Source organism: Fringilla coelebs (genome assembly GCF_963513975.1).
Source record: "Fringilla coelebs genome assembly, chromosome: 8".
NCBI lineage: Eukaryota > Metazoa > Chordata > Aves > Passeriformes > Fringillidae > Fringilla > Fringilla coelebs.
The window spans coordinates 21,229,699-21,249,190 of NC_140066.1; the positions used below are offsets into that span (position 1 = coordinate 21,229,699).

At 40.4% G+C, this 19,492-nt stretch overlaps 1 protein-coding gene across 7 annotated transcripts in view; it reads right to left on the reverse strand.

The window, feature by feature from the left end:
• Positions 1–8,601, reverse strand: part of EXOC6 (exocyst complex component 6) — a gene marked incomplete at both ends in the record, with an annotated part of 86,451 nt that extends 77,850 nt beyond the window's left edge. For 5 of the 7 annotated variants that reach the window (XM_084210394.1, XM_084210392.1, XM_084210391.1 and 2 more), the window contains one exon: positions 8,423–8,601. In XM_084210394.1, the coding sequence (XP_084066520.1) occupies positions 8,423–8,544 (122 nt within the window). Of the gene's footprint in view, positions 1–6,201; positions 6,285–8,422 lie in introns of those variants that run through there. The other 2 variants (XM_084210395.1, XM_084210393.1) reach the window with 1 other exon arrangement.
• Positions 8,602–19,492: the final 10,891 nt, after the last annotated feature.

The following is a 19,492-nucleotide window of genomic DNA, read 5'->3' on the forward strand; positions in this document are numbered from 1 at the left end:
AACCCTGTGAGGAACCACTGAGGGAGCTGGGGGTGTTCAGCCTGGAGAAAAGGAGGCTCAGGGGAGACCTTATCACTCTCTACAACTGAAAGATGGTTGGAGTCAGGTTGGGGATTGGTCTCTTTCTCCAGGCAGCAATTGACAGAACCAGAGGACATAGCCTTAAGCTGCACCAGGGGACGTTTAGGTTAGAGATCAGGAAAAAATTCTTCACTGAAAAAGTGACTGGGAACTGGAATCGTCAGTCCAGAGAGGTGGGGGAGTCACTGTTCCTGGATGTGTTTAAAAAAGACTGGATGCCACTTAGTGCCATGGTTTAGTTAATGAGATGGTGTTAGGTCATAGGTTGGACTCAATGATCTCAAAGGTCTTTTCCAACCTAGTTCATTCTGTGATTCTGTGTTCCAGAGTAACCATTACTTGTGATGGGTCCTGCTGTAGTGGACATGACTGAACACCTCTCCCCATGGGATACAGTCCGTGCTTTGCTTGTGTGTGCAGCCTTTGCTTCCCCTAGTAAACTGTTTTTACCCCAGCCCACAAGTTTTCCAGCTTCTACCCTTCGGATTCTCTCCCCCATGCTGCAGGTGGGGGAGAGAAGGAGCAGCTAGGCGGGCTTGGCTGCAGGCTGTGGTTAAACCACAACAGTATACACAAAAGTACAGTCCTGATCCAAAAGAGACCACAGCTATCACACAAGGAATTTGCAGTTCTTAGGGGCTACTTTGTAACTTCTGTCTGAAAGGGAACCAGGAATGAAACACATTAACTTGAAAACTAAGAAGGGCTTGAAGACAGACCATTAATAAAGATAGGGTCTACTGATTTTCAAACCAATAGCTTACAATTCTGTAAAATATTACCATACCATTTGAAATCAAAATATATGATCAAACCATTAAAATTCTCATCTAAAGCACTGGCTGATGATTGCAGAGTACTCTTACGTCTGCTCTATATTTAAAACAAGACTAAGCTATAGACAAAAATGCTAATTGCTGGCTCATGCTCCAAAACCAAAATAGTGAAAACACTGAAAAATTACTTTAGACAATCCTACCAGACAAGTAAGACCACAGGAGAAAAATGAAGGCAACCACATTTTGTTATTGGATAACCACATCACAAATCCCAACAGACCATAGGCAGAAAAAGTATTTCCCTGCCTCCAATTGTGTTAATGCTGTAAAATCTTCCCACATTTTCAGATTTCGTTCATACTGCCTATGTTACTTACTAACTGTGGTGCTGAAGACAGAGAATCACATACCTAAATCATGCCTGCTGGTAACTGTAACATACACTTTCAGTAAAGCTGAAGTTACATAACATTTAGGCACTTTGCTCATTTGCTTTGGACAGGCCCCCTCAATGAATACAAGAATATTTCCAAAATACAAATTACAGACCCCAGTCTGGGCAAAGCACCTCCAGTTGCAAAGTGTACCACAACTTTTTTTACCACAGTAAAAGCATCAGAATTAGACTCTCACTCTGTATTTCTAACTCTGAATTTTCTTAGGACCTTGATCAATAAAGGCCAAAACACCTTATTTTTCTAATGATGCCTTACTAAAGTGTAGCTTTTACTTCTGGCTTCTCTGCAACATAACAGCTATCAATTTGTTTTAACACTTCAGCCAAACTCATTTATGATGTCCAGCCTCCAAACTCTGCTTAACCTAAATGAGAAAAATGCAGCACTATAGAGAAATTATTTTGCTTTGCAGTCTCAGCTCAGTGCTGCTTTTACCAGTGCAATGCAGTCCTAGATCAGTGGAAGGTGACTGCAGCATACTGCAGCACCAGACAGAAATGAATGGTGGTGCTTGTGGCTGTGATTTCTCCAGGCAGAAACAACAGGACAGCGAAATGTCTTCACAGGAGGCGCTCTAAGAACTTTTCAAAGATGGTTCATGGCCAGCACAACTTAGAGCAATCTACAAGATGCTCTAACATCTACCAGGACACGGCTTCGTGACGATAGATTTCAGGAAGAGAGAATTGAATTAAAAGCATTTTTACACTGACTTTTGAGGAGCACTTTCCAAGCTGTGATTGTCAGTTAAAGCTACAGAGTACATTCAGCTTATAGATAGATACATCAATAGACACAGCACCTCCTTATCAACTTCACCTTAGCAACAGAATTTCTATTATCAAATCCCAACAGTTTTTATATTTAATTTTACTTTTGTATTTTTGTTCAGTCAACGGATTGTGGGCATGGAGGTACTCCCCTGACAGGCTGTGTATGGGAACCACAGAACACTGCAGACTTAGTGATGCAAAGCTCACAAGAGGAAGTGTTTAGAGAAAGTCTACCATATGCTTATGAAATATTTTGCCAAGCTAGAGTTTAAGAGTTAATTCATCTATTAAAAAAAATAAAAAGCTTTGAAATACTACGCACTACTAGAGACTCAAAGAAACTCGTATCTATAGTACACAGGGCACTGGCAGAACAACTTCTACTCTGTCAAGTTCCACTTTGACCTTTTTCAACCAACCATAAACTAACCATCAAATAAAGTCATTTCTTTTCTTCTGAAAAGACTCTGTCTTACTAGCTACTCCAGCCTGTCCAACTGGCTAACCAAGAAGTGTTAAAACACAGTTTAGTGAGGGCTTTAAGTTTTTTGTTATTAAGTTTCTGATTTTTCTGTTGTTGTGTTCAGAGGATTACAGGAATTGCTTTTCTTTCTCTTTGTCTTTTTCCACTTCCTTTCTAAAGATTAGAAATGAGATAGCTCTCCCTGAGAGAAGCTCAAAAGTATGTATGCAACATGAGTTATATGATATTAACGTGTTCTATAAAAAGGTGAGAGTGATGAGCCTCTAACAAGTTTTGTCATTAATCTCATTTTGTTAGCCATTAAAGCCAAAAAGATGCTGATAAAAGCTTCACAGAGTCTGATGAAAAAAAAATAATCCTGGCTTGCTATAGACACAGTCTGCCTATTTAATGAAAGGCATGTTGGCTTAGGTCTCATTTATACTGATTCAGCATGTGTTACTGAATTTAGAGATGCAAGTAAAATAGCAGCAAATTTAAATCAATAAATTCATCTAGTTAAAGTCTAAAAAGAAAATTAATTTAATCCAATACAATCTCTTCCCCTCTTGAGATGCAGAGCAGTCTTTAGGAGCTAACTCTCCTAAACAGTAAATAATCCCAACTGCACTAGCTGTATGCTGATTCCTCCTATAAAGGATCTGCATTTCACATTCCTCTTTATGGGTAGATCTCAGCAGTAGAAAATCACCTGTAGGATCAGTCTGTACAGTGATCCTTACCAGTAAATTATACACAAAAACATTATATATCAATAAATGCTATTATTTTTTGTATCATAAAAACAAGTGCTGCCACTCTTGTAGCAGGGTAGGAAACAGCACCCTGGCAGGAACAGCTATACCCAACCAGCAAGCAAAACACTGAAGAAAAACAGGAGCAAAAATGTGTTTCCATGGAATCTACATACAGCCCACAAGAAAAACATACACTTCCTTTGTGAAGCATGGATGCACTACAAAGACATTAATATCTTGATATAAACAATTAAGGATAAGTCAGATCTTGCATATCCTACAACCTTCAGTATTTAATATTACCTCACGCTATTTATCCAAACCATTCACCTCAAGTCCCTTCTTTTGTTCTGCTATTTAAGTAGGTATAGTGGTACTTTATTTGATGTGGCAATGCTATAAATATTCTCCCAGCATTACAACCCAGAGATTACAAAAATATTCCATTTCACATAATGAAATTAATGTAATCTCAGTCATTACATGACACAACTGGCTTCAATAGCTTCTGTGACTAGAAATCAATGGATCACTTCATGTTGTAGCCTTATGCAACTGCACGTAGAATTACTCAACTCATTTCTTTGATTCACATTGTTTAGCAAGTAAAACCCTAGATCTCATGCAGAATATAATGCTCCATTTTACGTTCATGCTTCTTTCATTGAAATATATCTTGTAATTTGATGTGGGATTTCAGACTTTTCAGTTTCACACAGCAAATCACAAGATGTAACAGACAGCTGAGCAGACAGCTAAAGTTTTAATCTTAAATACTGCTGTTCTTAGGGAGTAGAAGCATACTTCTGTGGCATTTGCTGGACTTCTTTCAAAACACTCAGCCAGGTGTAACCACTCTTTCACCTAATTTTTTTTTATTTGTAATTGAACACTAGGGTTAAATCAGACGAACATCCATTTTTTCCCTATAAATCCTGAAAGTCAGCAATGTAAAATTTCCTTACTGGAAAATCAGTGATAGGATAGAAACATGCAAAAAATAAGAAATTAAGTTTTAGTATTTATAAAGATATCAGCACATTTTAAATGCTTAATATGGATAAGAGATTCATACAGTTCCTTCCCTATCCACACCTGTGGATGCCTTCTTTCGCTGTGTGCCTGTTTGTCCTTTCTACAGGTTACTCTGATACAAGCTCTATACTGAAGATGGTGGCCAAACTGAAATTATATTTAATATTTTGCTGTGGTTTTTTTCAGGCATCAGCTTCAACCTGCCCAGGCTTGTTAAGTGGTTAACATGGTGAAACTGCCTCCAGGGACAACTCAAGTCTGAAAGCATCCCAGCTACTTTCCATCAGCCTAAGCCCACAAACTCTGAAAGGTGAGGCTCCTTGTGATGCTCAGCTTCAGCCATCTCCACACTGTATTCCCAACAGCAGCTATGCTTAAGGAACACGAGGGGAGATCAGAGTGCAGTTTGCTCCAAGCTGACTTCCAGGACCAGACTGAGCCAGCAAGCAGTCCTCGTGTGATGTCTAGACGAGCCCACCACCCTCCCCATTGGGGCTCTCAAGAGGACTGGTTAGCCCCAGCCTCACACAAATGCCCAGACTGCCACCTCCCACACAGCTGTGGAGGATCCACTGTAGACACACGTAGCTAACCTCAAAATCAACTGCTGTGATGTGCAAAATGGCATGCAACAGGAACTTCTCTTCCACCAGTTCTCAGGACTGCATTCTCACCCACGTATCCCGCGTTCATCCTTTCCCAGCCCTGTCCACACTCTCCAGCAGGCACGATTCCCACTGCAGGAAAAGCCAGCAGCACCATGCTCATGGCTTTGCAGCACGATGCCACACAAACTGCTTTTTCCAGTTTTCTGCACACAGGCTCACTGTATCTTTTCAAAGAGATAACATTCAAATTCAGTTCTCTCTCCCCCATCTGGCTAGTGCCTATGGTTTTTTTACTTCTTTCAGACATCTTTAATCGGGGAAGCACCAGCAAAGCTCCATGATGAAGATCCCCTTTCCCCTGTGTTTCCTCTGTAACCCAATTCACTCTCCACAGGCCCTGTCCTTATCTTCCCAGTTTTAAGTGAAAGGTACTTTCACATTCGCCTCTAACAAGAAAGGTTATGCAAAACCTTTTTTTCAAAATGCAGGCTAAGCCATTTGGCAGCATGTGGAATTACAGAAAAAAAGACAGAAAACCAAATCATTGCAGTCATGGCAATGCTCTAAACACTGTCACATTTCCGAGGAAACTGACCAGGGTAGTGGGTTTCAGACCGCATCATTAGAGGCTGCACAGTGGAGCACTGCAACACCCACCCACGACACAGTTTCGGCCCCGTTCTCAGCACAGAACCGGCGGTACCGGCACACCCAGGGAGCTGACTCGTGCCCAAGGGCGGGCAGCAAAGCCCGGCACCGCGTTACGGCGGGCGCCCCAAGCCCGGCCACCCGCGCCGGGCCCAGGGCCGCCCCGTCCCGAGGCCGCACTCCAGCCCCGCCGGAGCAGTGCCCCGCTGCTTCCCCGGCAGACAATGCCAGGGAGCGGCCACCCTGGAGCCGGGCCACGGCCGCCGTCTCCGCTCGGTCGCCTTTCCCTGTCAGAGCGGCGGCGCGGCTTGACAGCCCCGCTCCCTGCCCGCGCCGCGCCGGCCCCTTCCCTCCGCCCCGCAGCGCCCGGGACGGGGGGCGGCGGTCGGGCCCCCACGGGGCGGCAGCGGGGGCTGCGCGTCCCCTCCGCACCCGGCGCGGCCGCTCCCGCCTGCGGCGCTGCGGGCGGCCCCGCGCCGTCCCTGGGGAGCAGCTGTCAGAAAGCGCGGCCGGGCCGCGCCGCGGCTCCCGGGCCGGCGGGCGGGCAGGGCGTGGGAGCTTCACCCGCTGGCGGCGCCACGGTCCCCGCGCCCCGCACCTCAGGGTGGGTCCCACGCAGGCCGTGTCGGTGCTCTCGATCTCCTGCAGGATCCGATCATGCTCGGGGAGACTCTCCGCCATCTTGGATGGGAGGGACTCGGCGGCCGCGCCGCTGCGGGAGGCGCCGAGGGAGGAGCGGCGGCGGAGCCGGGCGGGGGCCGGTGGGAGCCGCCGGGGAGGGTTTGCCGGTGCGCACGGGGCACCGGGCGCGGGGCGGCGGGGAGGAGGGCGGGGCTGGGGCAGGTGAGGGGCGCAGGTCGCACCGGGCCGCGCCCTTCGGGCTCGCACCAGTTCTGCGGTGCCCCGCTGCTCTTATCACGGGCAGGGCTAGGCCGGGGACGCCCGGGGAGCCCGGCAAAGCCCCTCAGTCCCCGTGGCATTTCCGGGCGCTGGTGTCCGGCAGAGACCGCGGGCAGCTGCGTCTGCCCGGCGCCAGCCGCTGCGACCCGCTCAGGGCGCTGTGACAAACGCGGGACGCGCAGAGTGCGGCCCCTGTCCCGGGCGGACCGGCTGCCGCCCCGGTGCGCCGCGCTGCAGAGAAACCTTGAAGGCTTCCAGTGTTCAACACGACCTTTTCTACTGAGCTAGTTCTGCTTTGATCTTGTGGCTAGTTCATGGTGTGTTCTTGTTTTATTATTATTATTTGGTTTGTTTTGATTCGACCGCTCCCGCACACGCGGACTGTGCCCGTCCCGGCAGCGGGGGACGCGCCGACCCCTGAGGCGGAGGCTCTGCCGGGGTTTCTGCGTTCAGGTTATGTCAGTCTTCATTCCTTCCGTTCTTTACGTGATAGAAACTTGGAGGCCGGGGTAAAATAGAACAAAACCAAGACAAAACAAAAATTGCACCTCTAACTTCTATGTGCTGTGGCTTGATCTATTTCACTAGAAACTGACATAATGTTTCCTAGTGCTTTGTACAGCAAAGCTTCATGTGTCAATGAAGGAAGAATAACCTATTTTCTATTTAAATTTTACACTTTGTGGCCTGTGGCCAGGGATTAACTAATCCTTGGGTTTTGCATGCTCAGGAGACAGGATGCACCTGCTTTCTGGGCAAAGTTATCTGCACGCAAGTGGGAAGTTCTTGTAAAGAAATAGGCCAGATATGTAAAACTTCAGGGTGATGTGTAGCTACTTTTTCCAGTAAGGCACTGACAGCATTTGACAAATGTGAATGCATCAAGGTCTACAATTGCATTTGGCATCCTTCCAGTTACAATTAACAAGCTCATCATCTCTCCTGCCCTGGTGCAACTACACCCGTACACAAGTTAATAAATGGCACCGAAGACGGTGCACATCTTGTCTGTGCTTGTGCTTTTATCAAATTCAGTGTTGAATCAGATTGTTGATTCACCTATTAAATCAACAAGGACCATTTTGAATGTAGACAAGTGCTTACAAAGTGCATAATAAAAAAAAAAAAAATCCTACCACTTGTAGTATTTCCCTCAAGAAATCACTCAAATGCAGTAACAATTTTCCCATATTCCTTTTTTTCCCATCAACAAAATACTGAAGTTATAGATTGACACATTTTTCAGGGTAAATTTAATTTTCTTTTTTTAGCCTGATGGTTACTGCAACCTGATGCCTACAGTGCCAGGCAGGCTATTTTTAAAACTCTTCTACAAATACTGACAATATACCTAGACAAATTACATTGCAATCTTTATATATATTACTTTTTTTAAGGACAAATATGTGGAGGAATTTTTTCAGTTGCACTTTTACCATTAAGCAGTTTCCATAAGCTACAAATTTTAAAAAAAATAATCTTCAGACATTTAGAAATATCAACAGTAAAACCTTAAATAGTTCTGTCTTTGGTGATTAAAACAAAAGCTGCATTTATTAAAAATTTAAGAATAAGAAGCAGTTAATTCTTTAAAAATATAGCTGTTGACTTTAAACTAAAAACACTGCTACACAAAAGAGAACATTTCCCCTTGATTTCATTTTTAAGAGCACTTTCTTTTTCACAAATCTGCAGCCAGCCATCAGAAACTTTGTCCAGGTGAAAAGAAAGAGTAGAGTAGGTGACCTTGGTTTGTATTTTTTCACTGAGGGCCAATCACATTGAAATTAAACTCAACTTTCTTGTAGGCTTCAGGGTCAAGAAAACAAAGTTTCTAATATATTTTGCTGACTGAAAGAACAGCTATAGAAGGAACACATCCATCATGAAGAGTATAAGACTATTAAAAAGAAGCATACCTTAGGGTGGTTCCAAGAGGCAGCTCAAAGGACTGGATCTCAGCAAGGGCATTTTCATATATCTGATCTTTATTTTCTTCTAGATACAATTCTGAGATATTTGACTTGCTTTTCCTTGCCATAGAGTAGCATAAAACTAACTTTAGGAGAGGACTTTTATTCTGATTATTATAGTTGACTAAGTGGCTCTGTAGTCAGCAAAACCAAGCATAAAAAAAAAGATCCTGTGGTAACCTCGTGACTCCTGAGGACTTTGTGTCCAAGAATGGTGCACAGCTGCTCTTTTCCTGTCTGCTGGTATCATTTGCCTCATATGCACTACCCAGGCCTGCACAGTCTTTTGTGTGTGTGTGTGTGTCCATGTTGTTGTCTTAACAACAAATTTTCTGCCAAAATAATATTTTTACATCCTTGAAACAAATATTAAACTGAAATATAGTAATTTTGAAAATATAATTTTAAAGGAATTTCAGGTACTAGACATCAATGCTTAATTTCTCTGTTAAGATTTATGAGATTAAAATTCTTATTTTTTTAAATTATATTTCCCTTTTGCTATATAAAAGGCTTGCACACAAGGACTTAGCTGGATTTATGAAAAAGGTTTATGGATCTCCTAAAGCAGATTAGAAAAACAGAGAAACATTTATGTTCTCTTCATTTTCCTTTTCAACATTAGTAGTTGCTACTTCTAATAACAAATTGCAGAAAATGCTCTGTGATAACTGTGGGGTTTATGTGTGTGAGCAAAAAATAAGCTGTTACTAATTTATTACCTGCATGGAAAAAAATGGATAACAAATGTTGAGAGCAGTGCTGCTGTCACATCATGTTCATGATGATGGCAAAGAAAACACCTTGCACAACTGCTATGAATTACTTTAATTTCAGGCAGTTATTCAAACATGAGACTGGAGTTCTAGATCTTTAAATAATTGCTTAGAAGCCTAATTCAATATCATTTGGACAATCACTATATTTTGGTTTTTTAAATATTTCTAGGGGTTTAATAAAAATTTGGCTCCTAATCTCACTACTGCTCCTGATGAAATTGATTACTCCAGACACTCGTGATGCAGTCAACAGTTAAGTGCGGGAAACAGAGATTACTCATTTTGGAGCAGGGTGATAAACAGTTTATTCATTTCTCTGTGCCCAGTGGGAACACTGAGGAGATGAGTTCACATCAGTAGCACTAAAGGCTGCAGTGAGTTAAGGCTACAAATTTGCAAAGTGTTTCCTTGAACAAGCTGCTTTCATCACCGGTTTTTTTTTGAATCAAAATGAAGCCATTGCTGTGCTGGCATTATTATGCAATATATTTCCTGATTTCATGTTCTACATGAAATTGTGAGTAATTTTTACACTTTTCACCAGAAATGGGAACCTGTGATTGACCCATTCAGCCACTGGATGTCACACAAACGCAGATGAAAGGATGGATGTTGAAACTCCTAATTTCTAATCTTAACAGTCACTGGATTCAGAATTAATGTAACAATTATGAGGTGACAGTGTGAAAGTAAACTGCAACTATTATAACAAGATTAAGCTTATTCGTGTGATAGAAGAAAGTACATCTACTGCCACTGTGGAAGAGCAGAGGCAGGGCAGGTACATCAGGGATGCCTCAGACATCTTACACCCAGCCATCACACACTGTGGCTGGCAATAAAAATAGAATGCAGTGATGGAAGCATGGCGATTTATACAAAATGCTTTTTTGAATATATTTATGTGATTTTTAAATTAGTTTGATTCTTACAGAGGCTTTGGATAAAATTTCTTCTTCCTCCTCTCCCAAAAATTTAAACAGTAGTTTGCTGTAGGAAATCAGCTAACCAAAATAAACAGGACTCTGAATCTGTTGTGCAAATGTTCTTGTTGGTATCACAGCTGCCTGGAAAGAAATATGTTTAATAACAAAGCAAAACAATGTAGGAAGAAGCAAACAAATGCAAAGGTGAATGACCAAGAAATAGGCAGATGTTACAGTTTCCAGTTGTGGCAGTGGGTGTTGAAGTACCTTGGTTCTCTGGACAGGATCAGACCAAATTGCACCAGGCCTGGCTGCTCAGCTCTCCGGAGTGTTTTACACCACCACTGAACCTATGACCATGACATCCAGAGGATGAATCAAGGTACAGTGGTGGATTTGTATCTGACCTCAGATCTGTGGGCAGGAGTACATTAAAACTTGCCAGAAGCCCTTTCTGCTGCAGATGACCGTGCTTCTACCCTGTGCTGTCTGCCCAGCCTGTGCGCCCCTTCCCCACGTCTGCCATCTGCTCCTCCACACCGTAATTCCAGTGCTGATTAGATGTGCCCAACATCTACATCTTTCAGTCACACAGGAGCTTTTCCTGTTTCCAGCTGAGCTCAGGGCCACTCTCAAAAGGCTTTAGAGAACTGCCTTGTTCGAGGAAATAAAGTATTTTTGTAAAAAGACAAAGGGACAAATTCAGTATAGGCACTTGACATCTGCTTCTGGCAGAACGATGTATCTTTGCTTCACGACTATACATAACGTACTTGGAGGCTGCAACTAAATAGTTTGTCACCAAAGACAAGGCTAAGTAATTTTTTTTTTAATTTATGGTACTCTCCACACGGAAAAGGACAGTAGACATTATAATTTTTGAGGTATCATACTTGTACTAGTTCAGATTTAACCAGGTCAAGAAGCCTGAGAAGGCTTCTTCTAGAAGTCCCTAGCAGAAAATGAGAAGGTATTTTCTGTGCTGGTTAAATTCCCACTATTTCTGTGAAGGAAGTATTTCATTATCTGGACAGGCAGAAACCTCAGGCCCTGTAAGATATAGAGCTGTTGCCATCTTTCCAATCATCCTGAGATTTTCCTTTGAAAAAATGATCCAAAGCACCTATTTCTTGCTGAAGGTGTAAAAACAGTTCACAGCTCAGAAGAGAGTAAGAGGGGAAACTGAGGCAAATTATCAACAATATTGTGAAACAGGATGCAAGGCTTATCTAAAGCAAAACCACTTTCACCATGTCCTTTCTCCCCTTCCTCCCCTAATTCCTACTCTTCCCCAACCCTAATGGGATACCAGAGGGCCAAGAACTGCTAGTTTAAATCTTGCCTGCCTGTGTTGATACTTTAAACATGAACATATAACAAAAAGTGTAATGTGCTGTAGAGTAGGGTCCTTACTGGGTATGCAATTCCAGTGTAGATTACTTCCTTTTTTTGCAATTGCCAGTGCACAATTAGCAGCTTTGAGTCTGTTTCATTTTCTTTCCCAGTTGGATTGGAATCCATTTTGAATGAATCATGGAAAACAGAGAAGGGGGAAAAGGTCCACCCTCAAATGGAATTACTATAGATAATTTTCACATGCAATGCCATCCATAACAAATTACTTCATTGGTCATTGCCCAGATATCTCCTCTTTACATCCCTCCACAAGGACAACAATGCCATTAGTCATTTCTCTGGCATCTCCTGCTCTGCTACTGCCTTCTTTTCTGGGCTCATCCCCAAACTGTACCCTTGCAAACCAGCTCATTCTCCCTATAAACTGAACTGACTGCTCCCATTCCCCTTCTGCCTGTTTTTCTGATGGCCAGACCCATTTCTACCCCTCAGATAAAGCATGGTAGCAAGAAATGATTATTGGGGAAAACAGGCAGATGAGGAGATGATGGAATTACCACTGCCATTTTTTGCCTTTTACCTTTTTACCTAATATACAGCCAGTACATTAGGTATCAGCAGGGAGATTAACTTTTTTTTATTTCAGAGCATTTAAGTGAATTATATTTTCTGAATAGTAGTCAAAATAATAAATGCATTATAAATGCAGTTTTTTTAGTTTAATTACATTAGATTTAAGAATTGGACAGTGTATATAACAATCCTCACCGAAATACCAAATGAACAATGTTCACATCTGGGGGTTCACATGGGGTTTATTTATGGTAAATTGTAAGAAAGCACACATCGCTCCTGTTAGGAGGGCAGTGAATCACTAACTTGCTTTTGACGTTTCACTGACATCTTACAAGTGCCTAAAAATATCTGGAGAGATCCTCAGCTGGTGCTGATGTTATCTTTGTAAGAATCAATAAAGGCATCAAAACTACTGGTTGAACAGAGGCACTTCAGTCTGACTGCAGTGGGAAGGAGAGGGGAGTGTCTGTCATTACATGTGTTTATATAATGCCAGGTGCCATTGAGGAACAAGTACTATTTCATTTTCATTGCAACATACAAACAATATTTTTTTAGCATACCGTTTCAATTATGCTACAAAGCAGCATCTTTATCATTCCACAGAACAAAAACACTGATGCATAAAAATTTTTCTCTCTGCTTACCAGCACTTTTAAGGAACAGGCATTGATTAAAACCCTGAGTCAAGGGCATGCCCTGGGAGCCTGAGGGCTTTGCTTCATTATAGGCAGTGGGGAGCTCTATTTCAGAGTTTGTTCTGGAGGACATTACTTTCCTTGAACAGGAGGGCTTTTACTTCTCCACACTTTTAAGAGCATCCACTCTTAGATAGCCAGAGTGTTAGTATTCCTTATGTAACCCAGGAGAACTTTCCTGAGAAAAATAGTCCCTGTTCTAGTTTGGAGTAGGAACAAGTCAGAAATTAAAACTCCTTTTGATGTTAGGATGAGTGCATGACAGACATCTGATTGGTGATGGCCAAGTGGTCCCACCTTGATGAGTTGCTGTCAGCTGAGCCACAGTGAGTGACAGACGTGGTGCCCACTCTGAGTCTGTTCTCACTGCAAACTGAAATGCTTTAATTGAAACTACTGTGAACAACCCACTAACAAGTTTGATCATTTTCATGGTGGCCTTTATTCTTTTAATACTTCAGGAAGAAAAAAACCAACCTTGTCTGAATATAGGCTTGAATCGCTTTAGCTAATAATTAATTAAACTAAATATCTCCATAGGCATTTTCAGTCTCTCAGGTTCTTACTTCAGTTTAGTTAGAACTCCACCTAATTGATTTAAGTGAAATAACTCTGCCTTAGAAAGGAATATTATCAGATGGTTTTTTGTGCAGTTCTGTGCAGGTCAGGCTTATGCTTCTGCTACATTCTCCACTCATGCTTCCCTGAAGTTTGTATGAGGGAACAGTTAGCATTTGGTTACCACTGCATGATGGCTGGTATTTAATTGTTCTTCTAGTCAGACCTGGCCAGAGGAAACCTTCGGTATTCATTTTGCTGAAGAGCCCATGACTATTCAGTAGTGTTAACAACAATCAGGAAATTTAAAGGAAGTACCTTGACTATCTGCTGCTTAGATAGCTGGGACTTATTACTATGAAAAAAGGAAAGAAAAACCAACCAAGGAAACAACATTGTCAAATAATACTAGACTTCAAGAAAAAATCTCTTTTCCAGTAAATGAGTACAAGAATCATTGTTTAAAGTGTCACACCACACTAACTGCTTTTTTGTAATATTTCCTAGCTATATTCAATTAACACGGCACGTTAGACCATGGAAATCAACACTATTAGCTTTGAAAGGAACCGCTTATTTTTTGAGAACATTCCAGGCCACAAACACTTTTTCCAGTGAAAACTGAACAATTACAATAAGACTCTGTTTTGGTATGAAAATAGGAAATGATGCTAAACAAAAGGGAATGTTTGTTTAGAAATTCCAAGGCCATTAATTTATATTAAGAAACTGTTTGTGCTCAGAGACTATAATCAAAAGGTGATGTGAATCATTGATCACAAAAGGACTTTATAGATAAGGAGCAAGTGCAGTGCTGGGTGATTGTATTATATATTAACAACTTTCATGAGCAGCTTTTGCTGATTCATTTGGCAGGAAGTGAGCTGCCAAGAGAGATTTCAAGAGGAGGAACAATCAACAATATTTTCATATAAAATAACCTCCAGTTACTGTATTGTTCTCACAACATTTGATAATGAATGTTTTCCTGTTCAAGAAAAAACTGCACAAATCACAAAAACAAAGGCAAATCTGGTTTAGTGTTACACTGCTATAAATACACACACAGGCGAAGTAAGAGTACTGATCAATTAAAAAATTGGAAAACAGATAAGTACTCCTAGTGAAATTGCTGCACTGTTTGGAATTAAAGATTTGGTAAATGCTATTCTTTTTTGGAAGAAAAAAAAAAATTTTCTTTCTTGGTTTGGAAGCTCACTGGCCATGGCACGCCTGGGATTTTATACAAAAAGCAATACTTGGTTTCCATTCAGGAGAGCAGGACCTCCACAGACACCAGTTCTGAGCCACACTGGGGGATAACACCGTGCTGGGAGGCTGCTGCAAATGATAGGAGAGATCCATGCTTTAGAAACTGAAGGTGAGTCACTGCAGGCAGACCCAACACAGCAGCACACTCACAGGCCAGGACACCAGTGTCACCAGGCCAGCCCCAGGAGCACGTTCCAGAGCACCCCATGGCACAGGGACACCTTGGGAACTCATTGTGGAGGAAAGAGAATAGGAGAGAAAGCATGGACCAAGGAGCTTCTGAGAGTAAAAGATGCTGCAGTAAATCTTACAGACACTTGTAGGTTCTGCTGTAGCTGGATCCTGGTTAGATGTTATTCACAACCAGTTGCACAGCTCTTTAACACAAACTTTCCTATTGTAAGATTTTTATGTACTTCAGTACTTGTCCTTAAATGCATGGTAACAAATCATGGGCAGATTTAGGAAGCAATCTATTAGAATGACTAAGAAAAGTTTTTAAGAAATTAAGAAGGAAAAAGCCAGAAGTCAAATATGTTGGCAGTTGTGGATTTTCATTCAGCACAGACCTGGCAGAGCTCTGGTTCTTTATCTTCCTTTTTTTTCATTATGAAACATGAAATGTTTCATAATGTTTCAGCTATTTGTTTCAGCTAATGTTTCATAATGTTTCAGCTATTCTCTGATTCAGGAAATACTAATTAGGCCACCATGGAAAGGAAAGGCAACTCTAGCTAAGGAAAAGTGCTATATAATAGGCTGTCATGAAATTCCACTAATTCTACCACAAATGATCACCAGAGAAAGTACTGATTATCAAAAAACTGTCAGCCAAACATAAAAAATAAAAAATATTCTAAAGTACGAATTTAGAGGGTTTTTAAATTAGGATATCTTGAAATGTTGTGTTCAGTAAGGAAAATCTATTAGCATAACTGGAGTCTGAAATCAAGATAGAGTTTGTATTCGGTTCATGTAAATTCAGGCTTTAGAAAATGGTTTAAAATATCACACATTGATGCCAAATAATGCTCACACTCTCACTTCTGCTGGTTGATCTCATCTTGAGAACACAGATAACAATCCATTGTAAGATTAAGGCTGTCCTGATAATGTAGCTCATCTGAGTGACAACTCAACAACAAGAAGCTATAGTCTGCTCATCAAGCACTGCAGGAAAGACAAGATTAAATACTTAATCATGGCAAAACTCAGCTAGTGGGAATATCAGAAATTCCTGACTTAAGAACCATTGTTAAAACATAAAATATTTGAAGCCATTTACATACTGAAATTTACCAAGGCAATGAGGAGACTATAAAACAAAATTGCAAAATTGTAGAAAAACAAATCGCATTCTACAATGTAAGCAGATTTTGGTAATTAAAAAATGTGAAGTCCAAATGATTATTTAAATTGGATTTCCCCATTTGCATACAGCAATCTACCTGAGATACTAAGATTCCAGGAAATATTATCTATTCAGAGGAATTCATTAATTAGAAATTCAGATACTTAATACATCCTATCTCCAATTAACCAGGAAAGACATTCAAGATATCTGGGTCACATTAAGAAAAAAACAAAAACATTTTTCACATCAGGTTTTACATCAGGGAGCAAAAGAGATGCACTGAAAAGTTTAGAACAGATTAATTCATCTTTCCATTATCCAGAGAGGTACATTTATAAGACAAACTAACAAAAGGCACAGAGAAGATGCATTTCATGGAAAACAGGGTAATAATGAACTTTTAGGGGTACTGGAAGGATTCAGATTCACACTGCAAATAGGGATTCGAATAATGTTAGAAAGCAAACAATTATCTCAGAAGAATTGCTAATGATAATTTAAAAGATATTTCTATTTTCTCCTCTTACATTATTACTACTGGATGAAACTGTCCTACAGTTGGATGGTCCTATTATCTATTTCAAAAAATTACAAGCTGAAATAAAGGGTGATTTAATATATTTATATGCTCATATATACACCACTTGTATGTTAGCCATTACCTGCCACCCTCCTCCCCCATCTCTTAGTGTAACATGAGCTTTACATTTACAGTTTCCTTTTTCTCTTAAAGGCAATGTATCGTTTTCAGAGGTTATGAGCCCAACAGTGTAAATTTTGCAACTTGAAATGTAGCATATAACATTGTCTCCCATGTCTGCTTCAAAACCCAAGGGGAAATTTTGCCTGACTGAGACTAAAAGCAATTAAGTCTTCAGTTTTGAGGATTTTTTCCAGTGCTTTGACTGCAAACTTTCAAAAGGCACAGAGATGTTTTCCTTGCCCAAGACAAGCCACTGACAGACTTGGAGCCCACCACAGACCACTGCCCAGGCACAATGGGGAAGGAAAATCAGCCTTACCTCTGAATTTTCCTGTGTGTTTAAATCAGACACTTAATGATTTTTGTTTAATGTAGGGTTTGAGTTTGAATAGTACTTTAAGCACTGAACTGTCTCCTTAATGTTTGGAAGGGATTAAGTTCAGAGTTCATTGTGTTGTCTGTCATTTTAAAAAGATTAGATAGTTTAGTTCGGCTCCTACTGGCTATGTAAAAGTCTCTGTATTTATTGACTGTCTGGAGTCATTATCAAAGCCTCTAAAACCAATCGACACCTTGTAAACAGAGGTCCCATTATTTTAGTGATCCTGATAAGATTTACATGATATCCACATTTTTGTTATGATCGATTTAACTGTTGGAGATATTCATACTGTAAGAGGTTATGTGTTATACATGATTACCAATTCCATTAGCAAATTATATATTGGTTTGGAAAATACAAATGAGTGTAGCCCATCCTAGTCTGTGTCAGCTATAACTTGTCGTTTTAAGTTTGGATCAGGAAAATTCTGAAAGATTTCAAATATTCTTCCAGGAGAAAAAGATCCTTTTGAAGGGAGGAAATGATATTTTAAACTTGGTGATCATTCTGGTGACTATAAGTACACTGAGAAACAATACCATGTCACAAAAGAGTAGATTTTCTTTGATGTAGTTAGAAAGGTGTGCACCATTAGACTGCTACTATACAATTGTTAAATTGTATGAATGATTTATTTTTCAAATAGCTATACAAAAATCAAGTTGAATTAGAGACGTCAGAGTCATTCTCAAGAAATGACTGAAGGGTTTTGGTTGGTTTATAAAGGGGCAAAGCTAAATTACAGGGCTGTCAATTGAACAATCACATTGTAAATATCATTGACAACCAGTCCCACTTCTGATGCCCCAGGACTTCCATTTGTAAGTCAAATGCTTCAAACACAGCAATGGATTGCAGTCTTTCTGAAAGAGAATGATGCATGTCACTGTATTTATTCAGAAGATGGGTTATAACATCATAAAGCATAACTGACAGACTAAGCAAGTTCCGTTGGATTTGAAAAATTTGGTATAATTTTTACAACCATGCTGTCATGGCAATGTTTTTTTCACCATTCATGTAAGGAGGTTAGTAAAGGTACTCCAGGAGAGGTAAGAGCATTTTTTAGGCCTGATGATATAGTTGGTTAAAAAACCCCACAGTTTTCCAATACCGAGCTTATGCTGTGCATATCATGGTAGGGCTCTCACATAAACCAATTTTACAGAAAGCCTTTTCCTATTGAACTTCAGCTTACATTGTGCAACAAGTCATTTTTTCGTGGTGATCTGTCTGCTGAACATTTGTTTGCTGACATTTGATAAATACTTGCTACTTCAAATGTTAATCAAAGGTGTTAATAAATCAAATCAGTTTGTTAAAACCTGGTGTGTTGACAGTGCCAAGGGAGCCTGTAATCTGTGTCAAAAGGATCAATAGAAGCACATGAAAACATTACCACTGTGGGACAATATTGATTTTTGTCTTAGAAATACTTACTTAGCTCCCGAACTAAATCATTAAAATCAATGAAAAATCTTCCATTGACTTCAGTGGGTGTTGGGTCAGGTAATTAGACTGACAATTTTTGGTTCAGGTACTGGTTTTAAGGTTGCAGGTGCAGAGCAGAATGGGAGCCTGATCCTTGATGTCCCAGGCATGATGTGTGATGCAAATTACAAGAATCAGCTCTGGGAACTGCTCCATTGCACAATTTCTCAGGAAATACAAATTTAGAAGGTTTGCATGATAGGCTAAAGTTTAATTTCCCTCCATTATTACTACTTCAGTTTGTGTGACTTGGTTTTTCAAACTTAAATCATCTTTTTCATCATTTTGAAACACAATGTTTAAGTAATGTACCTTCCCATTAGAATTATTTCTCAAAGAATTTATGGCCTTCAAGGTAAAGGTCTGTGTAATGGGATAACAACCATAACAACTACACAATAGCATCATTAAGGGTACTTCAGTTGCATTTACTTTCCCAGTGCTTGAATTTATTGCTATACTGTAAAGTCTCTATTCAGAAAAAAAAAAAAATGTTTCATTCCATTTACAGAGCTGACTTTGCCTGAGAGAGATTAGAAGTAAAATTATTTGAGATAGAATCAAAGAATTCCATCTTTTTAATTAGTCTGTTAAAGACAGGAGCACCTAAAACAAATATTTAACTCTGTTGTTGAGCACTACTGCCAAAGTCATGAAGAGGAAATTTATAGGGAGCTCTAAAGTCACTTGACAATTATTTCCTTGGGTTATGACTTCTCAAATTGCTGTTTATTGCCAATAGCACTACATTTCAACATAAATAAGATTCATGGGATTAGTGCACTGTCCTGGTAAAGATGTTTAATCTTCACTTTAAATGAAATATGGTAATTGAACCCCTTTCTTCTTGTGTAAGAAGTGCTTTTAAACAAGGCTGGCTGTTTTTGTACACACTAATGAATCTCTAGTTAAAATACCTTT